Source organism: Taudactylus pleione, unplaced genomic scaffold (genome assembly GCF_031769625.1).
Source record: "Taudactylus pleione unplaced genomic scaffold, aTauple2 ptg000251l, whole genome shotgun sequence".
NCBI classification, from domain to species: domain Eukaryota; kingdom Metazoa; phylum Chordata; class Amphibia; order Anura; family Myobatrachidae; genus Taudactylus; species Taudactylus pleione.
In genome coordinates, this window is record NW_028284653.1 from 3201852 (window position 1) to 3224472 (window position 22621).

The window sequence follows — 22621 nt, forward strand, 5'->3', positions numbered from 1 at the left end:
GTAAATAACCTGTATAGGATCATGAGTGTCCAATCATAAAAAGATGATTAAGATTCCAGAAAATAGTGGTAGGTTAGTGAAGAAGCTGTAAACCAGTGCTATCCTGACTAATGTTTTTGCACTGTAGTGAAAAAAATGTTCCAGTGTGTAAAAAATAGACGAGGGTTAACCCAGATAAATGAGATGACTGTGATAAATGGATAATAGATCCCAGTACTTAGCTGATAAATGAAAATGACCAGACCGGTCTCGATGTCAATCAGTCAGTATTCCTCCTGGTCCCGTCCTCTCGTGGCAGGCAGTGTCCGGAATGCCGCTCTGAGGTGGCCTTAGGAAGGAAGCAGCGGTGGAGGGGTAATGCTCAGCCTGAGCTGGTCTGTAGGTAGTGGAGCGTGAAATGAAGTCCTCGCTCTTCCTGGTCACACCACGGGCAGGACGGGTGAAGCCGATGCGAGGCAGCTCACCCTAGGTATAAGGGATGCAGCAGCTGACGGAATAGCCAGTAGGGCTAGATAGATGTAGCTCGCAAAAGTCTGAGCAGTCCCTTGATTCAAGGAAAGTGTCGGCTGATTGAAAGCCGGTCGGGCTGGACAGAGACAGCTCGTGGAGGTCTGAGCAGTCCTGCTAAGTGGTAGACTTTGGATGGTGAGAATATAGGATATCTTAACGTGTTTCTCTGCCTGTGGTAGTCTGGCAGTTTCCTCAGAGGTATTACAGGTTATTTACAACAACACTTAACACTTTCTAACCACGGACATTACTCATATGGTAACATTGCTGCTGTTCATTTACTTAATTGTACGAGACTCAGCTTCTATCTGTACATATGTGCAATATATATTTTACGTTCTCATATGTGATTTTTATTTTTACACAAGCAAGCTGTATGCATTTGTTAGAATACAGTATTTTTTTTTTTGTCGTAAGACATTGCGTGCGTCTTTAATGCACAGACAGCTAAGTGCAGGCATATTTTTTGTAAGTTCTTTTGTTAATGCTGGCGCTGAGGACTTTATAAGGCGATCGGGGTTCCCGGGATTGTGTGAGCGCACTGCAGAAAATGAGGCTCAGCACCTGTATGTGTAACATTAGGTTTGTAGTGTAAATCATACAGTATGTACATTGAAGTGTAAAATGAATAACAGAGCAGAATTTTGCATGATTTTTCAACAGTGTACACACAAGCGACCTCAGCGGGAATCGAACCCTTGGAACAAAAGCATGGTAACCATCGGCGATAACACTAGGCTACGTAAGCCACAGAGGCACGTGCTCATCGCCTGCACTTATATGGTGATGTCAATGAATGGCAAGGATTTTTTACTTTATTTTAACTGAGCGCGTCTTCAATGCACTTACAGATAAAAAATTTTTTTGAAGATTACATTTTTAATGCTGGCGCTGAGGACTTTATAAAGCGATCGGGGGTCCCAGCATTGTGTGAGCGCACTGCATAAATACAGTATGTGTAATCATGGTAATCATCGGCGATACTGTTCCACTAGTTTCCATTAGTGGAGCAATCACCACCCAGCGGTGAAGCTATGTAATTGCATGCTGTGGATTCTCTTGCGCCTTAGTACGCCTTATCGTGCCACCCCTGCGCTAGTTTTAATGGTACGACTAGGCTGACTGTACGGCGTGATTAAAGCAACGATGAGCGCGGTTACATCTGTATCTTGTATAACTGCGGCAAGCAGTAAGGAGGAACAGGGGGGTACAAAGAAAAGTTCTAAATGAGTGCTCAGAACGGGTCTAGTGAACGCAATGGAGAGGAGTTTTAATGGGAGCAAGGCAGGAGTCACAAAATCTAAACGAGACCATGAAGAGTCGCTTCATGCATTCTATACCAAGGTGCCCACACCACATGGCTTCTAAAGTCAATGAGCTGGGAAACATCATTGCTCATAATTATACAACAAAGAGAGGCAGCCTTCCAGTCCCTCTGAAAGTCCCAGACTGGTCACACTATAATCAAAAACAAAACCCCACTTCAAAACATGGCAGATCTAGAAAAGCCAGTCTATGTTCCAACAGTCACCTATTGAACGTCCCTAATGGGTCGTACTGAGAGAGGAAAATAAGTATACTAAGCCAGCCCCCAGGTGAACTTTTCATAAGCAAGTCATTACATTTCCTGTTGATTCTGCTTACAGTGTATTGCAACCACCAAATTATATAATGTGAAGAGGACTGTTATAAAATATACTAATGTGTCTAAATATCATCACATGGATTCACTCAGAAATGCATACCAAGTAAGGGCATGCCTGCGCAATGTGTATATGCCAACAATCTTTGAAAAGAAACACAACAGCAGATGGCAGCTTCCAGGCTGTTTGTTTACTAGACAGATACCTCTTTGCAGCTCATATGAAAGTTCTCAGCAATAGCACTCATTAGTTAATCAGTGACACAAATATTAGCATTACATTTTTGAACAGTGATAGCACAATGTTGTACCACTGCAGTCTATAATTTATATTTTAATATTGCAAGCAGAGCAATAAAACACTTCCACAGCAATTTAAAAAAAAAAAAGAAAGCAAATAATTTAACATTTTTAATATTTTAGATAGTGATGAGCGGTTCAGTTTTGGCTTTGAATCTCAGGATAAGGCAAAACGTCATCATTCAAGGACAAAAATTATGTTTTGTCCATGAAAGATGACTTTTGCCTGCGAACCAAACTTGGCTGGAAGATCCATGCCATAACTGAACCGCTCAACACTACTTTTAATATAAATGAACTACATAAAATACATATACTGTATTACACATAGTTAACATATAAGAGGAAATTTACTTCGTATTGTTGCAGTTTATCAATAGATTGAAAAGTTTTAGATATATGCAAAATCCTACCAGTCAATTATAACATTTCTATTCCAGCTGCAATTCTATAAACTAGCATGTCAGTTGAACCTTGTTCAGTTGAGTTTGATAAAGCATTAGCCTACAACAGATTTATTGGCTGCGGTCTTTCTAATAGACAAGTACATTAAATATTGCCTTGCCTATACACCTTGATAAATATCCTATCGGATTGAAATGGCGTTGGTGCTTAGACTTGTGGGTATTTTACAAGACAACCGCAAAGACCGGGACTTTTTATCTTGGAGGTATGCAAAGTTTCTAATGTTGGTTTAAGTCCGGCCCTTTCACCTTGCAAGTGGACTTTTTGCGCTAAAGTTCCTCCTTTTATCCATCGATATTACTTTGGACTCTGTGTATGTTTCCTGATATTAATTTTTAACTCAGTCTTTCAAGACTACTTTATAATTTAAGATTAAAGGATTTACTATTTTCTTGGAATTTGTGCTGTGATTGAAGCTTTCTATACAGTACATAAAAGAAAGATACCTTTATATGTGGATCCCCGCCACTTTTCATGTGAGTTGGGGTACACTCCTGATCGTTATTGCGTGATTATCACTGGGTGCAGTATTGAAAGAAACTTTGAAGTATATTTCCCACACTATTTTTAAGTGAGTTAGGTACGCCCGCTTTTAAGAAATAGTGGTGGTGAGGTTCTTTTCTTTTATCTTGCCCTCTATCATATGGACAAGACTAACACCATCACCAGATCTCCTTTTTCATAATCCACCTGGGGGACGAGTGTTCTTTTAAAGATATCATTTCACCAAAAATTCTTTTTTGTGTTTTTATTTCCACATATTCTACGGTTTGGAGCTCTTGTTGATAAGAAGAAAAGAATACTTTGGAAAGTTTATGGACATTCTGCTCTGTCCCTACATTTTTGTGGTTTGATTTCATTTATGTAATTTATTATATTTGCTTGTATCGCCTTAGAATCTGTTGTAGGCTAATGCTTTATCAATATACATACAAATAAAAGGAGAAGATCTAAACCTTAGATCTTCTCCTTTTATTTATTGGCTGTGGTCTTTCTAATAGATCAGTACATAAAATATTGCCACAGATTTTCATAGTAGAAGCAGAAAGTTAATTGCTTGTAAATACTTTTTAAATATGTAGCTCTTTAACACTTGGGACAAACACCTAATCCCAGGTGCATATTGTAAACCCGGTATCACATTGTATCAAGGAGTAATTTGAGCTTTAAAGTCAGTAAAATACACCTTTATTTTGCCCAACTGTGTCCAAGTGAAGGAGGTATGGTGGTGAGAGAGGTGGGCAGCCAAATGCATTTGCCAATAATACCTTGTAAACATCTCTGTAAAAATATAAATGTAAAGAAACAAGCCTCATTAAGTAGAGGTACATTGTGAGTTCTTTTCACATCAGTTGTCTCTCTCTCACCTCCAGAACTGGCAGCTTCAGCACATGGAGGCGTTTCAAAGAAAACGGCTACATCTATTACTGTCAGGGCTGAAAGTCTGTATATTTAGATGCTAATGAGTAGAATTAAAAAGGACAAACCTAACCCAACATGCATAGATTACTGGCCATAGATTCATAGAGGTATCATATTTAGACTATTCATTTCTGCCCTACTGTTCTAGTTATATTGTCTCGTCTCAATTAGATACTTTAATGCAGGGGTGTCAAACTGGCGGCCCTCCAGCTTTAGTGGAACTATACATACCAGCATGCACTTCCACAGTTTTGCTTTTAGGGCATGCTAAAACTGTGGCAGGGCATGCTGGGATATGTAGTCCCACAACAGCTGGAGAGCCATGAGTTTGACACGCCCCCTTGCTTTAATGGATAGTTGATCCCCCCGACTAGAGGTACAGATGTATCCCATTCAACTTAGCTTGCACTGTGCATCTTTTTCACATCTATTTCGCTTGAATGTGCATCTTAATCACAACGCAATGCGACAAAACAGCTTCATGAGACTGCACTGATTAATTTAATATGGGACACTTGTTTATCCATGTGTGACTGAATCTGCATAAGCAGTGCTATGATGCAGTGGCCACAGCTTTTTTCACACCGTAGTTCTGTATACAAATTCAGACTCAGTCGAACACAGATATACAAGTTCCAAATATCAAATTCATCAGTGTGCTGCCACTAAGACGCAAATTTAAGCAAAAGAGATGCTACACCGCAGCTCACTTGCACCAGGTGTCTTACACCAGATGGCATATTCAGGCTAGGTGTATGAGGACACATCTGTGGAACAAGAAGAAATCCTGAGGCTGGATAGTCCAAGGTATACTAATCAAAAATAGGGGCACTTAGCAAGAGCTACAGTACATATTAAACATGCAGAAGGCATACCATGTGTGTACCGATTGGGTAAGAGCACATCTAATGCTGATAATGCTTGGGGATTATGAACACAAAGATTCGAAAGAGAGTGGTGACACAAACATAACTGGTAACATGTGCACACCACAGATCATTGGAGAAAAATAGGATCTATACAATGATTTCTAACTTGGTAACGATGGGTCAATTTTGCCATTTACCAAGATAGAATTAAGTTTGCTTTTTAAAGAAACTATAACCTCTTTCCACAGATTTAAATGAATCTAAAGGTGCCCATACACGGTGCGATATAGCAGCCGATCCGATGGATTGGTACGATATCGCTGCTATATCGTACCGTGTATGGACATATCGGACAGTGCGCGCTCCAGTGGGGCCGTACATCGCACCTCCAGATCTTACTGCAGGTTCACTTGATCTGGGCATGCGATGTATGATTCCATGTAGCGCTGTGCAGGTGGGGGAGGGGTGTGCCGGCATATCAGGCGTTCGGCCACCCTATCACACCATATGTCAGCCGTCGGATCCCCCGTCTCGCAGTGTATGGACTGCTTTACACTACAAATTGGCATATATGAGATTCATGCATAGTTGATGCAAGAAAACATTCTGGTAGACTGTCAGCACACAAAAAAAAAGTAGCCTAGTGTGTGTTACGTTGCGTACACACGGTACGATAAAAATGCACGATAGGAATGATAACGATATGGATCATATCGTTATCATTCACATCGTGCATTTTTCGGTGCCTCCAACCTGCCAACGACCTGTGATGCACGAGCACGTATGGATGATAAAGATATCGCCCATCGACCGTGCTCGCAGGCTAACCTGGTCGATATCGACCAGGTTACTATAGGGAACCGCGATCGTTGATCGCGGCTCACTGGCCATCGTTGCTGGTGTGCTGGATGATCGATATCGATCATCCAGCACACCAGGAAGGTACAGGGAGATCGTTCACCGATATCATTATCGCTGACGATTGTCCCATGTGTATGCACCATTAGGCTTCAGAGTGGCAGGGTCATATTAATTGCAAATATTCTCTCTGTACAACACTATTTATATGGTAGCTCTGTATAAATAAATGATCATACTAAAATAGTTGCTATGCAAACCTCTGAATTTGGAAAAGGATCTAGTAATTGGAATAATAAATTACTGATTTTCTTCCTGTTCCCTAATCTGCACAAAATACAGTGTAAAAAAGTTATAATGGAGGAAATTGATTAAATCACCACAGGCACCCTACAATGTAAAATTGCCAAGGGGCTACCAAAGCTCCCATCCATTCTAGGTCATGATCACTTTAAAGAAAATATTAGTATAAAAATCCTGTTGCATATAATAAAGGTCAATACAATTTCCACCTGTATTCTCAAGGGATTTTGGATCTTAGAATAAATCAAGAGAGTGGAAACACTTTTCCCATGCAAAGAATCCAATACATTTGAGGTACTTGACTGCAACCACTATGTACACCTGGTCCTACCAGGATATGGATTACTAAACCCAAGTCCCAATTAATTATACCCTATGGCTATTAAACAGTTGATGCTCTGCAGCGGAACTGAATGTGCAAGTGTCAAAATCCTGGATGGAAATGTGTAGAACTATGTGAATCTAATCGGACAAAAACTGAAAACTGTACTTGTTGGGTATGTGACTGATTCACTAACACAAAAGCGCTGCAGAGACAGATTTCATGTACCTTAAGGACCAAGTACCTCAAGACTAAACACTGCCAAATTATGTAAACAAGACATGGGATCTAGTAAATTTAGTGCATTATATTACAGCTCTCTCAAAGCTATTCCCCCTTTCTGTTTTCATACTGATTGCCACATGGAATTCATGCTAACAGATGTGACGCATATATCTGCATGGGTGAACACAAAATAAAAAATTGTTTACCCATCTGGGAAATGAAAAAAAAGAGCATCAAACTGACTGTTATCTGGAATGATCTGGCAGGATAAAACACATTCATCTGGGTTAGCATTTAATTAAGGGAATGATTTTAAGTAAAAAAAATTGTCAAGAATTCTTCTAAATGTTCATAAGTTATTACTCCAAAGCATATTAGTATAATATTAAGACTTGGGTCAATGTTTTAAGGATCTGTTGTGGTGAAGTTGTTCATTTTACTCAAGCTGGTTGAGTACGTGTAACAGAGCTAGTCAGGAGTGGAAGCTGAGCGTTCATTGCCCAGCGTAACGTGTAGAGACTTTCTGACCCACAATCCGGACCTCCTGGATCTTTGGATTTGCTCATCTTGACTCCCTATCCCTTGTACCAACACATGTTGCAACGTTTGGATTATTCCTTGTGGATAGTGCTTCAGCCTTCTTTTTGGACTCGCTCAGCCATTGATTTGGTAAAGTTTTCATTGCTGCTAATGACTTTTAATTTGGGACATAAGGAGAGAACAGTCATTTCTAATATTAGTAACCATTCCAGGAGCGGATTTTAGTGGTGTCTACCTATTTTATTGTGTTTGTATCGACATGCAACCCTAACATGAGAAATATCCATATATGAAATTGCAGATAACGGATCTTTTAGATTGTTTAATAAACACTGTTTATATATTATTAACCGCCCATCATTGATAATTGTTCATTTAGCGCTGGTTATACACTTTTGACTTTGTACAAGACACCAATGCTGCAACACTGTTACTGTAAATCCGACATTTTGGTTTATTTATAAACCTTTATCAAGGATATAATGTATTGCATCCTTGATAAAAGTTTATATATATATATATATATATATATATATATATATACACACACACAGTCAGGTCCATAAATGTTGGGACATTGACAGAATTTTCAGATTTTGGCCTCTATTCACCACCACAATGGTTTTCAAATGAAACAAACAAGATGTGCCTTAACTGCAGACTTTCAGATTTAATTTGAGGGTAATTACATCCAAATCGGGTGAACGGTGTAGGAATTACAACAGTTTCAATATGTGCCTCCCACTTTTTAAGGGGCCAAAAGTAATGGGACTATCAACTCAAAGGTATTTCATGGACAGGTGTGGGCTAGTCCCTCATTATTTCATTATCAATTAAGCAGGTAAAAGGTCTGGAGTTGATTCTAGGTGTGATATTTGCATTGGGAATCAGTTGCTATCAACTCTCAATATGAGATCCAAAGAGCTGTCACTATCAGTGAAGCAAGCCATCATTAGGCTGAAAAATCACAACAAACCCATCAGAGAGATAGCAAAAACATTAGGTGTGGCCAAATCAACCGTTTGGAACATTCTTAAAAAGAAAGAACGCACCGGAGAGCTCAGCAACACCAAAAGACCCGGAAGACCATGGAAAACAACCCTGGTGAAGAAAAACCCAGGAGGTAGATGTATATGTGTCAAAGTCAACAATCAAGAGAAGACTTCACAAGAGTGAATATAGAGGGTGCACCACAAGATTCAAACCATTGGTGAGCCACAAAAACAGGAAGACCAGAATAGATTTTGCCAAACAACATCTAAAAAAGCCATTATAGTTACATCCTATTGACAGATGAGACAAAGATCAACTTGTCCCAGAGTGATGGGAAGAGAAGAGAAGGAAAGGAACTGCTCATGATCCAAAACATACCACCTCATCAGTGAAGCATGGTGGTGGTAGTGTCATGGCGTGGGCATGTATGGCTGCCAATGGAAATGGTTCCCTTGTATTTATTGATGATGTGACTGCTGACAAAAGCAGCAGAATGAATTCTGAATTGTTTCGGGCAATATTATATGCTCATATTCAGTCAAATGCTTCAGAACTCATTGGACGGCGCTTCACAGTGCAGATGGACAATGACCCGAAGCATACTGTAAAAGCAACCAAAGAGTTTTTTAAGGCTAAAAAGTGGAATGTTATGCAATGGCCAAGTGAATCCCCTGACCTGAATCCGATTGAGCATGCATTTCACTTGATGAAGACAAAACTGAAGGGAAAATGCCCCAAGAACAAGCAGGAACTGAAGACATTTGCAGTAGAGGCCTGGCAGAGCATCACCAGGGATGAAACCCAGCGTCTGGTGATGTCTATGCGTTCCAGACTTCAGGCTGTAATTGCCTGCAAAGGATTTGCAACAAAGTATTAAAAAGTGAAAGATAGATTTAGGATTGTTTCGTTTGTCCCATTACTTTTGGCCCCTTAAAAAGTGGGAGGCACATATAGAAACCGTTGTAATTCCTACACCGTTCACCTGATTTGGATGTAATTACCCTCAAATTAAATCTGAAAGTCTGCAGTTAAAGCACATCTTGTTTGTTTCATTTCAAAGTCATTGTGGTGGTGAATAGAGGACAAAATATGAAAATTCTGTCAATGTCCCAATATTTATGGACCTGACTTTATTTATATATATATATATATATATATATATATATATATATATGTATTAGGGGTGAGCGGGTTCGGATTTCTGAAATCCGAGCCCCCCCGATCCGAGGCCGATCCGAGTCAGGCTCGACTTTTCCCGCCTGACTCGGATCTGAAATCGAGGCAAAACTTCATCATCCCGCCTTCCGGGTCTCGCGGGTTTTGGATCCTATATAAGGTACCCGCGTCTGCGCCATTTTCTCACTCGGCTGTGGACAGTGAAGAGGGAGGGTGGGAGTTAGGGCTGGCTGGGCTGTGTAGTGTAGTATAGTGCAGAGTAGTGTTGTGCTGTGCTGTGCTGCGCTGTGCTGCTGTTGTCCATAGGGGCTGTGTCCACTACTTCAAAGTCCATAGGGGCTGGCTGTGTTGTGCTGCTGTTGTTAATAGGGGCTGTGTCCACTCCAAAGTCCTGTGCAGTGGCCCAGTCCTAAAGGGGTGCTGTAGTGTTGTCCAGGGGGTGCTCCCCCCAAGTGCTAAAAAAAAAAATATTTTTTGTGTGTTTGTGAATTGTGTGCGCAGTAGCCGCACGTGCATCAACAAAGTAGTGCCAAGCGCGCGCCTGTGTCATAAGTAAAGGGCCGGCTGGCTTGACCGTTAAAGGGTGCTGTAACCCCCAAAGTACACTCCAAACCAAATAAAAATATATTTTCTGTGTTTGTGAATTGTGTGCACAGTAGCCGCACGTGCATCAACAAAGTAGTGCCAAGCGTGCGCCTGTGTCATAAGTAAAGGGCCGGCTGGCTTGACCGTTAAAGGGTGCTGTAACCCCCAAAGTACATTCCAAACCAAATAAAAAAATATTTTCTGTGTTTGTGAATTGTGTGCGCAGTAGCCGCACGTGCATCAACAAAGTAGTGCCAAGCGTGCGCCTGTGTCATAAGTAAAGGGCCGGCTGGCTTGACCGTTAAAGGGTGCTGTAACCCCCAAAGTACACTCCAGTCCAAACCAAATAAAAAAATATTTTCTGTGTTTGTGAATTGTGTGCGCAGTAGCCGCACGTGCATCAACAAAGTAGTGCCAAGCGTGCGCCTGTGTCATAAGTAAAGGGCCGGCTGGCTTGACCGTTAAAGGGTGCTGTAACCCCCAAAGTACACTCCAAACCAAATAAAAAAATATTTTCTGTGTTTGTGAATTGTGTTCACTGTGGCTGCACGTGCATCAACAAAGAAGCAGCGCAAAGCGTGCGCCTGTGTCCCATAAGTGAAGAGCCGGCTGGCTAATTTCTTAGAGGGTGGTGTAAGCCACAAAGTGCACTACTCTCCAGCAAAAATAAAAAAATATTTTCTGTGTTTGTGTGCGCCTTAGCCGCACGTATATATCAATATAACATAAATGGAGGACCAAACTTTCTCCGATAAAAATAAAATAGGGAAAGATCAAGAACCACTTCCTCCTAGTGCTGTTGCTGCTGCTGGGAGTTGTTCATCATCCCAGAGAGGAAGTAGGAACACCACTACTTTTACTAAACAATTGACCCTCCAACAGTCCCTAGCGATGAGGATGAAGTACGACAGCAGTCATCCTGAAGCAAAACGTATAACTGAGGCCTTGACTGCTATGTTGGTGTTAGACGTGCGTCCGGTATCCGCCATTAGTGCAGTGGGATTTAGACAATTGATGGAGGTAGTGTGTCCCCGGTTCCAAATCCTGTCTAGATTCCACCTGCATCCTCAAAGCAGCAGCGACAAGCGTGCGTCTGTCTGTTAAAGGGTGGTGTAACCCTCAAAGTGCTCCAAAAAATAAAAAACTATTTTTTTTATGTGTTTGTGACTTGTGTGCATCTGGTCCGGACTGAAGGACGTGCCAACAATTTCTGACAAGTCTACTGTCACTGCAGTTGGTGTGTGCTTGTGCTATCTACCCTATATATGGGCGTTATACATATTGAGGTGTGATATTATTTTATATCAATACAACTACGAATTTTATCTGGCTGTATACTGTTGATTGAAAAAGATTTTATGTATAATAAATATTTTCTATATTAATGGTGGCCTTTGGGCCTTCTTTGGGTGTATTCTTGGTGCAAGGGAATATTTTTAGATATTTATCTCCTTAAGAAGATAAGGAGTTTTTCTTCATATTAAGAAAATCCAATCGTATGGGAGAAAAGCCACACTAATGTTTTTAGTATCCATAAAGTGGACAAGTCGGCCGTAGGATCCATCTCTTCCAAGAAATAAATAAATATATATATATATATATATATATATATATATATATATATACACATACACACATACATACATACATACACAAAAGAAAAGAATACTGCGGCACTCCAAGACTCTAAGTTGTAGTGAATAAATACTTAATGTAGTGGCATATGCAGCCGACGTTTCAGGGCCCTCACACCCCTTTCCTCAAGGCAGCCAAATACAGCACAGAGAATGCAATAACAAAGGCACAAACCCACGCTTCACTATATATATATATATATATATATATATATATATATATATATAAACAAGACAAGAAGGCGCTAATAGTGTAGTATGTTAGACACTAAATAATTTCAAAAATAAGTAATGTGCGTACATTCAATTTTGTATATTTACGCTTATCTCAATTCCAATCAATGAAATAATGAGTCAGGACACGATTTTCATAAAATATCCGGAAACATAGCCCAGAATAAAGAAAAAAAAAAACAAGAAAGGATCATAGTGTAGTATATCAAAACTTTATATTCGCAGCATATGGTTATGAACACGTACAGAATAAAAACTTGGTTTGTAGCATTTCATTCAAGCATAATTCACCCAAACCCAGGAGTCCAACATAATCCAACTGAATGGCACCGAATTCAGAAGATCTCCGTGATACTGCCTCCAAGGTGTGGACTTGAACGAGTACAACCATATGCTGCGAATATAAAGTTTTGATATACTACACTGTGATCCTTTCTTGGTTTTTGTTTTTTTGATGCTGGGCTATGTTTCCGGATATCTTATGAAAATCGTATCCTGACTCATCATTTCATTGATTGGAATTGAGATAAGCGTAAATATACAAAACTGAATGTACGCACATTACTTATTTTTTTAATTATTTAATGTCTAACAAACTACACTATTAGCGCCTTCATGTCTTGTTTTTATTTCTTATTTATAGATCCGTTCTGGCAAGGATTGTACAGGAGGAGCAGCTTTCATTTTATTTTGTTGTCATATTCCTCTGAATTGGTACAAATATTTACATTTATTAGTGTATTGAGGGTTTGAGAGTTTTATATATATATATATATATATATATATATATATATATATAGAAAACAAAAAGGTGAGAACAAGCGCCTATATAGTGTAGTATTACGTGAAATATGCAGCACACTCGATTTTAGAAAATTGGCATGCGTACCGTAATAACCCAGGACAACAGGTATTTATATATGAGTCCTTTTCCAGGTATCACCAAAATAGTCCTCTTATACACCCACAGGTAACCGGTTAAATGCTCCAAATATAAAATTTAAGGAGAGAGAAAACACTTCTCATAGTGTAGTATATTTAAAAGAGGTTTTAATCCAAAATACACACAACACACATAGAAATTGGAAATTACATTAGTAAAATTTCAAACACGCTTATCTGATAGTAGCTGGTCTCAGAGTTTGGGGATACACCCACAGTCCTCAACGCGTTTCGTCCTTAATGCAAAACGAGCTGGACTTCTTCTGGAGAAGTCCAGCTCATTTTGCACTAAGGACGAAACGTAGATCCAGGGGGCCTGCAATCAGTGTGATCACCCCCCCCAAGTGTTTCGGAATGGCTATTGCCACTTTACTGACTGCTGTCAATATGTTCCAGATGCAAAGTAAAGTGCATCTCAGCACAACTTGGTCCGGTAACAAGCAGTTACTGTACTTTATACGGAATATTTAATTAGTCACCCAATCTGTTCATATATTCAGAGCCGGTTCTAGACATTGTGGCGCTCGGGACGAAGTTCCCAGTTGCCCCACCCCAGAAAATAACTTTTTTTTAGATGGCGTTCCTCTGTGTGCACGCTTCTGGAAAGGGGGCGTGTCCTTGTGGAACACCCCAAATTCATCACACTGTGGGGCGTGCCTAGCACTTACGAAGGTACTGGGCTTCCCCCAAGCTCTCCAATTGCCATGTGCAGTAATGCGCCTTACACAGTATGTCTTACACAGTAATGCCCTTTATAACACATTATGTCACATGCAGTAATGTCCTGTATAACACATTTTGCCCTTTATAACACATTATGCCATACGCAGTAATGCCCTGTATAATACATTGTGCCATACACAGTACTTCCCTTTACAATACATTATCCCCAATTCAAATTACGCCACACAGTAGTCCCTTATTCATGTTCTGACACACAGTGGTGCCCCTTATACACAAGGTCCACAGTAGTAGTGCCCCTTATACAATGCCCACAGCAGTGGTGTCCCTTACATAATGGCCCAGGTAGTGGTGCCCCCCCATGCAGTGTCCTCATTAGTAGTGCCCCCATTGGTAATGCCCCCAGTAGTAGTGCCCCCATTGGTAATGTCCCCTATAGTAGTGCCCCCATTGGTAATGCCCACTATAGTAGTGCCCACAGTTGTAATGCCCCCATTAGTAGTGCCCCCAGTAGTAATGCCCCCTATAGCAGTGACCACAATAGTAATGCCCCCTAAAGTAGTGCTCACAGTTGTAATGCCCCCTATAGTAGTGCCTCCAGTAGTAATTCCCTCTATAGTAGTGCCCCCATTAGCAATGCCCCATTAGTGCCCAGTGTATGTCCCCATAAGTAGTGCCCACAGTAGTAATGCCCCCACTAGTAGTGCCCACAGTTGTAATGCCATTAGTAGTGCCCCCTATAATAGTGATGCCCCCTATAGTAGTGCCCCCATTAGTAATGCCCACAGTTGTAATGTCGCCATTAGTCGTGCCCCCCTATAGTCGTGCCCCCAGTAGTAATACCCCCTACAGTAATTCTCCCAGTAGTAATGCCCCCTATAGTCGTGCCCCCAGTGCTGGTGCAATTGTATTGTAATCAGTGGCAAACGCAGGATTTTGAAATGGGGGTTTCCAAATCTTTGGGTACCGAACCAATGAAAAGACATCTAGCCACAAATAAATAGACAGCCAGCCAGCAACAGCTTACACAGTATTTAGGATCACTATAGTAAAATATACCACTCAGCCTAAGACTGGGTACACACACACTGACTGACACAGACACACACCTATCACTAAAAAACATGAATGCAACAGGCAAATAAATACAGCCAGCATTATTTATTAACCCCCCCCCAGTAGTGGTCCCCCTTTGCAGTGCTCCAAGTAGTACCCCTTATATAGTGCCCCCAGTAGTAGTCCCCCCTATGCAGTGCCCCCAGTGGTAGTCTTCCCCCATATGTAGTGCCCCTAGTAGTAGTCCCCTCCCCTATGCAGTGCCCCTAGTAGTAGTCCCCTCCCCTATGCAGTGCCCCTAATAGTAGTCCCCTCCCCTTGTAGTGCCCCTAGTAGTAGTCCCCCCTATGCAGTGCCCCCAGTAGTAGTCCCCCCTATGCAGTGCCCCCAGTAGTAGTCCCCCCTATGCAGTGCCCCTTATATAGAGCTCCCAGTGTTAGCCCCCAGTAGTGCTCCTTATATAGTGTCCCAAATAGTAGTCCTCCTTTTCAGTGTCCCCAGAATGGACCACCCCCCTATTCAGTGCCCCCAGTAGCGACCTCCCTATAGAGTGCCCCCAGCAGAGGTCCCTCTATACAGTGCACCTTCTATACAATGACCCTAGTAGCGGCCACACACACACACCTATACAGTGCCCCCAGTAGCGCCCCCCTATGCAGTGCCAGTGTCAGTGCCCCTTACACACACACACAAAAAAACACCACTTACCTGAATCCCCGCTGCTGCGGAGACCGTCGCTGACCGCTCCTCTATGTGAGAGACGTCATGACGTCTCTCCTATCACCCGGTGCGATGGGAGCCGGAAGGCGGAGCTCATGAGTGAACTTCAGCAAACTTCCTCCGTGGACGCAGCAGCCAATGAGAGTCTGTCTGACTCTCATTGGTTGCTAGAATAAACACACCGCAACCGGGTAGTACGAGCGTACTACCCAGTACCGGCGGCGGTTTGTTTGTGTGTAGTGCGGACCGCACTCACTGCAGTCCGCAATACATTTAATGATCAGTGGGCAGGGGGGGTTTTGGGTACTCAGAAACCCCCCCTCCATGCGTGCCTGGTATACTCTCCCATACAGCTGCTGATTTTTTGCATTGGCAATAACACTAGCAGATATAGAGAAATTGGTTTAGAGTACATAATCTTGCTGTAGCTTTAGTCCCATGGCATCCCACAACAGCCTTTTGTTGCCTGTACACGTATCCTCATATTGGGAAGCAAGTTGTCATATGGTCAGAAACACACAGTACTGTACCTAGGAAACGTTCCTCACAACTTGCTTGAGAGTGCAATATAGAAAAGGTATAAACTATGCTACCCTAAAATACCTTTCGATACAGAAGCATATGTATGCCATACCTCCCATCTGTACCGAATTAAGTGGGTCAGTACTGATTTCAGGGCTCTGTCCCTTCCCAACAGAAACAACTTAATCCCGTTTGGCACAGAAGGCATGTCCAGTTAACCATTGCTTTTCATGGCAGAGAAACGTTCAGTAGGTGTCGCACCAATGCTGAGCACATCATTCAAATTGTCTTTTAAAGGTTGAGCTAATGAGATGGGGCTGTTCCAGCACTTCATAAGTGCTCGCCACATCTCTGTAATTTGTGGCCACACCACCAACTCATGCAAGCATGCATGTGGCCCAATTCAGCAAAGGGAAACTTGAGAGGTATACTATGCAATTTGCAAATAAATATTTACATATGAATCAGTATGACATTAATAAAATGAGAGTTATGGTAAAACTTACCTTTGTTTACGCTCTTTCTTCGAAGTCCATAGGGACCACAGGGAGACCTTGGGGTGTAGGTGGTGGTTGAGGACCGGGCACCATGCAGTTCAAGCTTTCAGCTCCCAGGATGCACTGGTCCAACCCCCTATACCCCCAAGGCACCTCAGTTCGTGACAAGCCGGAGGAGAAGAGAGAAGGAAGACTGGTACACACGAAACACACTCTCACGGAGGAGACGGGAAACCGGTGACCACAAACATAGCCCATATGAAGCCAGGTGCGTCAGTGCAGGTGCCCTGTGGACCCTGTGGACTTCGAAGGAAGCGTTAACAAAGGTAAGTTTTACCATAACTCTAATTTTCTCCTGCGCTGAGAGGAGAATCCAGCGCCCAAATGAAGCATCCTGAGAGGCAAATGTATCAAAGGCATAGAATCAGAAAGGTGTGGACAGACGACACCGTGGCCGCCTTACAAAGCTGTATAGCCGAGGCACCACGGCAAGATGCCCACGAGGGGCTGCTGTAATGGGGAAAGCTAACCTCCCAATGCTGATTATTTAACCACCGGGACGCTGGATTCCTGCTCCATATGTACCCTGGTGTTCTAGTGGATCACAATGGACGAAGCCTGTGTTCACACTCAGCGCCTCCGGTCTGTGCCCTGAGACTGGAGGTATGACTGAGAATGCACGGGTCACTGCTAGCGATGACCCGACTTACCTGTCCCCTTGCGTCTGGGTTGCAGTGTGGGTCCGTCCGCGGGGCCGGCTAGCGAGGACCCCAGGATGCCTGCCGAAATCCTCAACCGAAACGGGCATTGCGGCGCCAGTAGGGGTGATGGAGCGACAGCGCAGACGTCCTGTAGACAGTCTGCTGCACTCTCAAGAGAATAAACTATAAATAAATTAAATCAGAAAAAGAAAGCTGTTTGGACTGCCTAAGCAGACCACCTGCATAATGGTGACCCGACTCCGGCCGGGCACCGACGAAACTGAGGTGCCTCTGGCTCAGGGGTGGGGTATAGAGGATTGGACCAGTGCATCATGAGAGCTGAAAGCCTGGTCCTCACCCACCACCTACACCCCAAGGTCTCCCTGTGGAGAAATACCAAAATATCTCTATCTCACATAGGAATGCTATTAACAGTGGTATCACTTAAATGTATTTATCTTTTAAAAAAAGGAAAAAAAAATACAATAGTCAGTATGTAGGAAACATATAAACATGAAAGGGAACAGCCAGGAAATCCAGGCCATTCCAATAGAACAAAGCAGTTTAATTATATTTTTAAGACTGCATTTTAAAATACTGGAAACTAGTTATTGCTTTTCCTATACAGTATATTGGAAAGATTACAGGAATATTTTCAGACTCCTTTCACATGTACTTCCATTCCTGTAAGTGCCAAATATTGTATATCAACTCCTGCACCTATTAAAAATTATTTTAAGTACAACTGTATTGGTTACCAGATTTATTTTTAGGTCGAGTCTCCCATATCCAAATATTCCGAAATACGGTATATTCCGAAATACGGAATAATTTTGGCATGACTGAGATAATGAAACCTTTGATTTTTGATGGTTCAATGTACACAAACTTTGTCTAAGGCACAAATTCTTAAAAATATTGTATAAAATAACCTTCAGGCTGTTTGTATAAGGTGTATATGAAATATAAATGAATTTCATGTATGTACACAAAATTTGTTTGAGCCACAAAATTATTGAAAATATTGTATAAAATGACCTGCAGGCTGTGTGTATAAGGTGTATATAACACAAAAATACATTCTGTGTGTATATTTGGGTCCCATTCCCAAGATATTTCATTATGGTATGCAAATATTCCAAAATACGGAATATTCCGTTATCCAAAATACCCCTGGTCCCAAGCATTTTGGATATGGGAGACTCAACCTGTAATACCAAATAGTTTACATAATAACAATACTTTTGTAAGAGATTTTTAAAATATTAACCAATTAATAATGTTATGGTGATTAATTTCCAGATAGTTCCTTATGCGTATTACATTCACACCTTAGTTCTATCATCACTATTCTCATAATATAAGAATCACACTCAGAATTAGTTTACACTAATTGGTTCACACACCGTTTGCACCAAAGTTCCTTTTTCAATTAACAGGTCATAGGATGAACGCTCTGCAGGATATACAGTAAGTCAGTATGAAAAATAAAGAACTAGTGTACAGGAACAAAATTTATCCCAGCATATAGAGCAGCAATAAATAAAGATCCAAAAGCAGGGCTATATGCAGTGAGCTGGCAATGATCATCAGGGACATCATGTCTAGTAATGCCAAATACACAGTCACCTCATATTTACTGTTACATACTAATACGCACAAATATAAGACTGCTAACCAGGTGTGCATTTTGATATGTAGCATTGCAAAATATAGTAGTGCATTAGCAATTCTTTTTCTGTAATCCTTTTGCATCTTCTTAGAAATATCCAATAATCTAACACATATTATGTTTACACTTACATACTGAATAATTACAGTGAAAGACTAGCATATGAAAGAGTATTTAATATGTACAAAATGTAAGATTGTATCAAGTTCATATATGGCGCATGGGTAGAAAATCAATCTAACAATTTTGACCTCTTTCAAAAGTGAGAATACATTACTTAATGACAGTAAACATATAATTACAAATTAATAGAGATTAGTCATTACTACTTCTCTCTGTATGCCAATATGCACTAAATCAACATAGTGTTAAAAGTATAAAAGTTGGGGAAAGATACCGCAAAGTATGTTCGTGAATACTTGCCACAATAAGTATTTACTAATTAAACTTCCTATTGCCGTGGGTGGGTTGGGTGGGGTGGTGTAGATAACATGCAGCGTGAAGGATTGGATTGAAGCTAATTAATGCTGGGTACACACCAGCCAATATGTCAGGCCGATGTATCGGATTCTGGGTACACATCAGAACTATGTAATGAACGACAGAACGATCACCAGTTCCGTCCTTCACTACACTGCTTGGCGCCTCGTGCGATATCGTCAGGTTTGATGTGCAGCACATCAAACCTGACGACGTGGCATGGGAGCGCGCAAATCGTAGCCACTGCACAATATACACGATTTATCGTTTCGATTTGGCCATATCAGAACGACATTGCTCCAGTGTGTACCCAGCTTAAGTGTGAGCAGTCCCTTATTGCATCTGTATTGAGAAGGTCTTTTTGCTCTGTCCATTCTTGATGGTAATGGTTATGACGCAATCACTTATTGACAAACAATTGGATGAAATATAGTGGTCAAAAATCCTATAGTAATTATATACTGATGTGAATATACAGAAAAGCAACTGACATTATGGCCACATTTAGGATCAGTAAGAAATGTTACGTATGTATAACAGTGGTAATAACAGCAACAAGTGTGAACACCTAGTATAACCGTGTTTAACACATTGGGCTGATTGTAAGTCAGATGGATCTCTGGGCCTGATTCAGAGCCGGACGCAATTAGCGCTCGCTCTTTCAGAAAAAAGGGGTGGCTATTCAAATGAACCGTTCGCTCTTTGTGGTCTGTTGACGCCTCTATGTCTGAGCGAACAAAACATGCGGACGTTTATTTGAAAAATACGCCCCCTGGCCGCTCTCATCATACGTCATGTCCGCTATTTATTAGATTAATCGAGGACATCGATCAGCGTATGAACTGCTCGCTATTCTTGTGGTTGGATTTTCCTACCACTATATTGCGAGCAGTTCTGACTATAAATCAACCAGGTGACGTGGTCAATGACGCTGCTGTATTAATTATGCACACCCATAAAACGCCCGTTTTGACCTTTAAGCACGCCTGCGTTCTTAATTCCACTCCCCGTTTTCAAGCACCTTCCCCTGTTACCACCCACATACGCCTCCTCCTGTCACTCAAAATAGCAGGCACTCGCTATATAGCGAACAAACGATTTTCGGCCGCACTGACTGGTTCACGCATGTGTATTATAAACCGTACGCATTCGCAGATGGGCGAACATCGCTCGGAACGAGCGTGCTGCCGCTTACGAGCGGCTCTGAATCAGGCCCTCTGTGCACTAGTGCACATCTCAAGCATGTCCAGATGCATATTTACGTATCATATATTTATCCATCCTATTCTGGAGTTGGACAGAACTTGGCCAGATTGGTTTTCCCATGAAATTGTGCAATTCATAAGGAACTGGGCAGAGACAATATGATTGCAGTGAACCACCCTGGCTTGTGGGAGTGCCGTGGTCGTGTATCACTATCTCTGTGCCATTCTGAATCATGGAGAAGGGAAGGCAGTTTTTGACGGATCTTTTGAACTTGGCTCAGGGCTTGTACAAGTGCCAATACTAATGACACGTGCAGCTGCCGTCATAAAATCAATGGGCGGCACGACATTCATCTTGCAGGCACACGGAACCCTGCATTAATATAAGGTAACAAGTCTGGCTTCCGCGGCTGCCTACAAATACGCCACTTTGCCTGTGACTCAGAATCAGCCCCATTAGTGCAGATATTCCCTAAATCTTAAAATCATAATCTGGCTAAGGAGACAAAGAGGAAAGAAAATGAAATACATACATGACAGTGTTGATACCAGCAAGCTGTTGGAACATCTGTAATCCACAACCAACTAGCAGAGCACGGCGTGTCGGAGGGTAAATCAACATTCTGTAAATAACCGGTCCTCCTTAAAAACAAACAGAAAACATTGATTTAAGAGTACAATTTATACAAAGATATATCAAATATTTATAATGTATCAACTTTATGCAACAAGTTACTATATATATATATAAAACTAGAGAGAGAGAGAAAGAGAAATATTCTTTGTCAGTTATCAATAGCTACAGTAGACTTGCATTTCTGCCCCCTAAATAGACATAAGGAACTAACTAGTTTAAGGGGAAACATTTCTACCTGTGCCCTCTAGATATTTCAGATATCATTATAAATACACATTTAATTTGGAGGCTCCGTTGCTTTTATGCCGGGCTCTATAGTTCACACATTATTTTGCACATTTACAGAGTTCTGGCTGTCCTGATAAAAATAGCAGTAATGTGGTACAATAGGGAAGATGTATGAAGCTCTGGGAAGTGATAAACGACCAACCAATCAGCTCTCAGCTGTGATTTTTCAAATGCAACCTGTAACATGATAGTTAGGAGCTGAGTGGTTGGTCGTTTATTACTCTCCACTTTATCACTTCTCAGAGCTTCATACATCTGGCCAAATATTACAAATGTGGTACAATATTACAAAGTACTGCACTGTGCTATCACAACTAAGGGCGGAATCCAAATAGCCCCGAATAGATCCCCCCGGGTTATACAATTAGCCCTAAAGACCGGCCCTAATTGGTGAAATTTTTTCGGGACCTGATGTGTCACGAAAAATGATCCCCAAAAAGTATTTTTTTCGCCAGCGCAATGGCGGAAACACATATGTCCATGAACTCATCGCGGATCCTATGTGTTTTTGGGTGAATTATCTTATTTGTTAGCCCGAATAGGATAGTGTGAAAAAAAAATCTGAGAAAAAAACGGGGATTATCAGTGAAAAACTACTGTTTTCTTCCCCGAAAAAATGTTGTGGCTAATTGGATAGCCCCTAAAAAAGAAGGACATGTGATTCCAGGAGGAACGGATTTCTAAAACTCAGTTATACCACTTTCATATCGCAAACTTGGCTCGGACCCGGAATTTTGAACACGGGTCAAACCCACCTGCGACCTGGGTCAGAGCCCTTTCACACTGCACCATCGACACGGGTTATTCCTGGGTTGGCCCTGTTCACACTGAACCCGGGTCAGCCATGCAAAACCCTATGAATGTCATTAAAAATTGACTTTTTCAGGCTCACGAAGATAAGATCACAAAAGGGAACAAAAGGGAGGGGTGGGGACTGCTCACAGCATTGCAGGAATCATGGCTGATGGATTATCAATGAGTAGCCCTAAGTTCATGAGTGTTTGTAGTTTACTGCTGTTTGATTCAGCCAGTAAGAGCATGATGCAGCTTCTGACAGCATAGTGTACAGTTCACTTCTTCAGCACTCCAATTAACCATCACTGTAGTGACAGTAGTGGTATTAACCCGCTCCAGGCTGCCAG

General features: G+C 41.6%; 1 protein-coding gene across 1 annotated transcript in view; it reads right to left on the minus strand.

Annotated features, from left to right (window-relative positions):
* Positions 1-22621, minus strand: part of SLC2A13 (solute carrier family 2 member 13) — a 217530-nt gene that overhangs the window by 63998 nt on the left and 130911 nt on the right. Inside the window, exon 4 of the mRNA XM_088480190.1 lies at positions 21088-21196. Coding sequence (XP_088336316.1) covers positions 21088-21196 — 109 coding nt within the window. The remainder of the gene's footprint in view (positions 1-21087; positions 21197-22621) is intronic.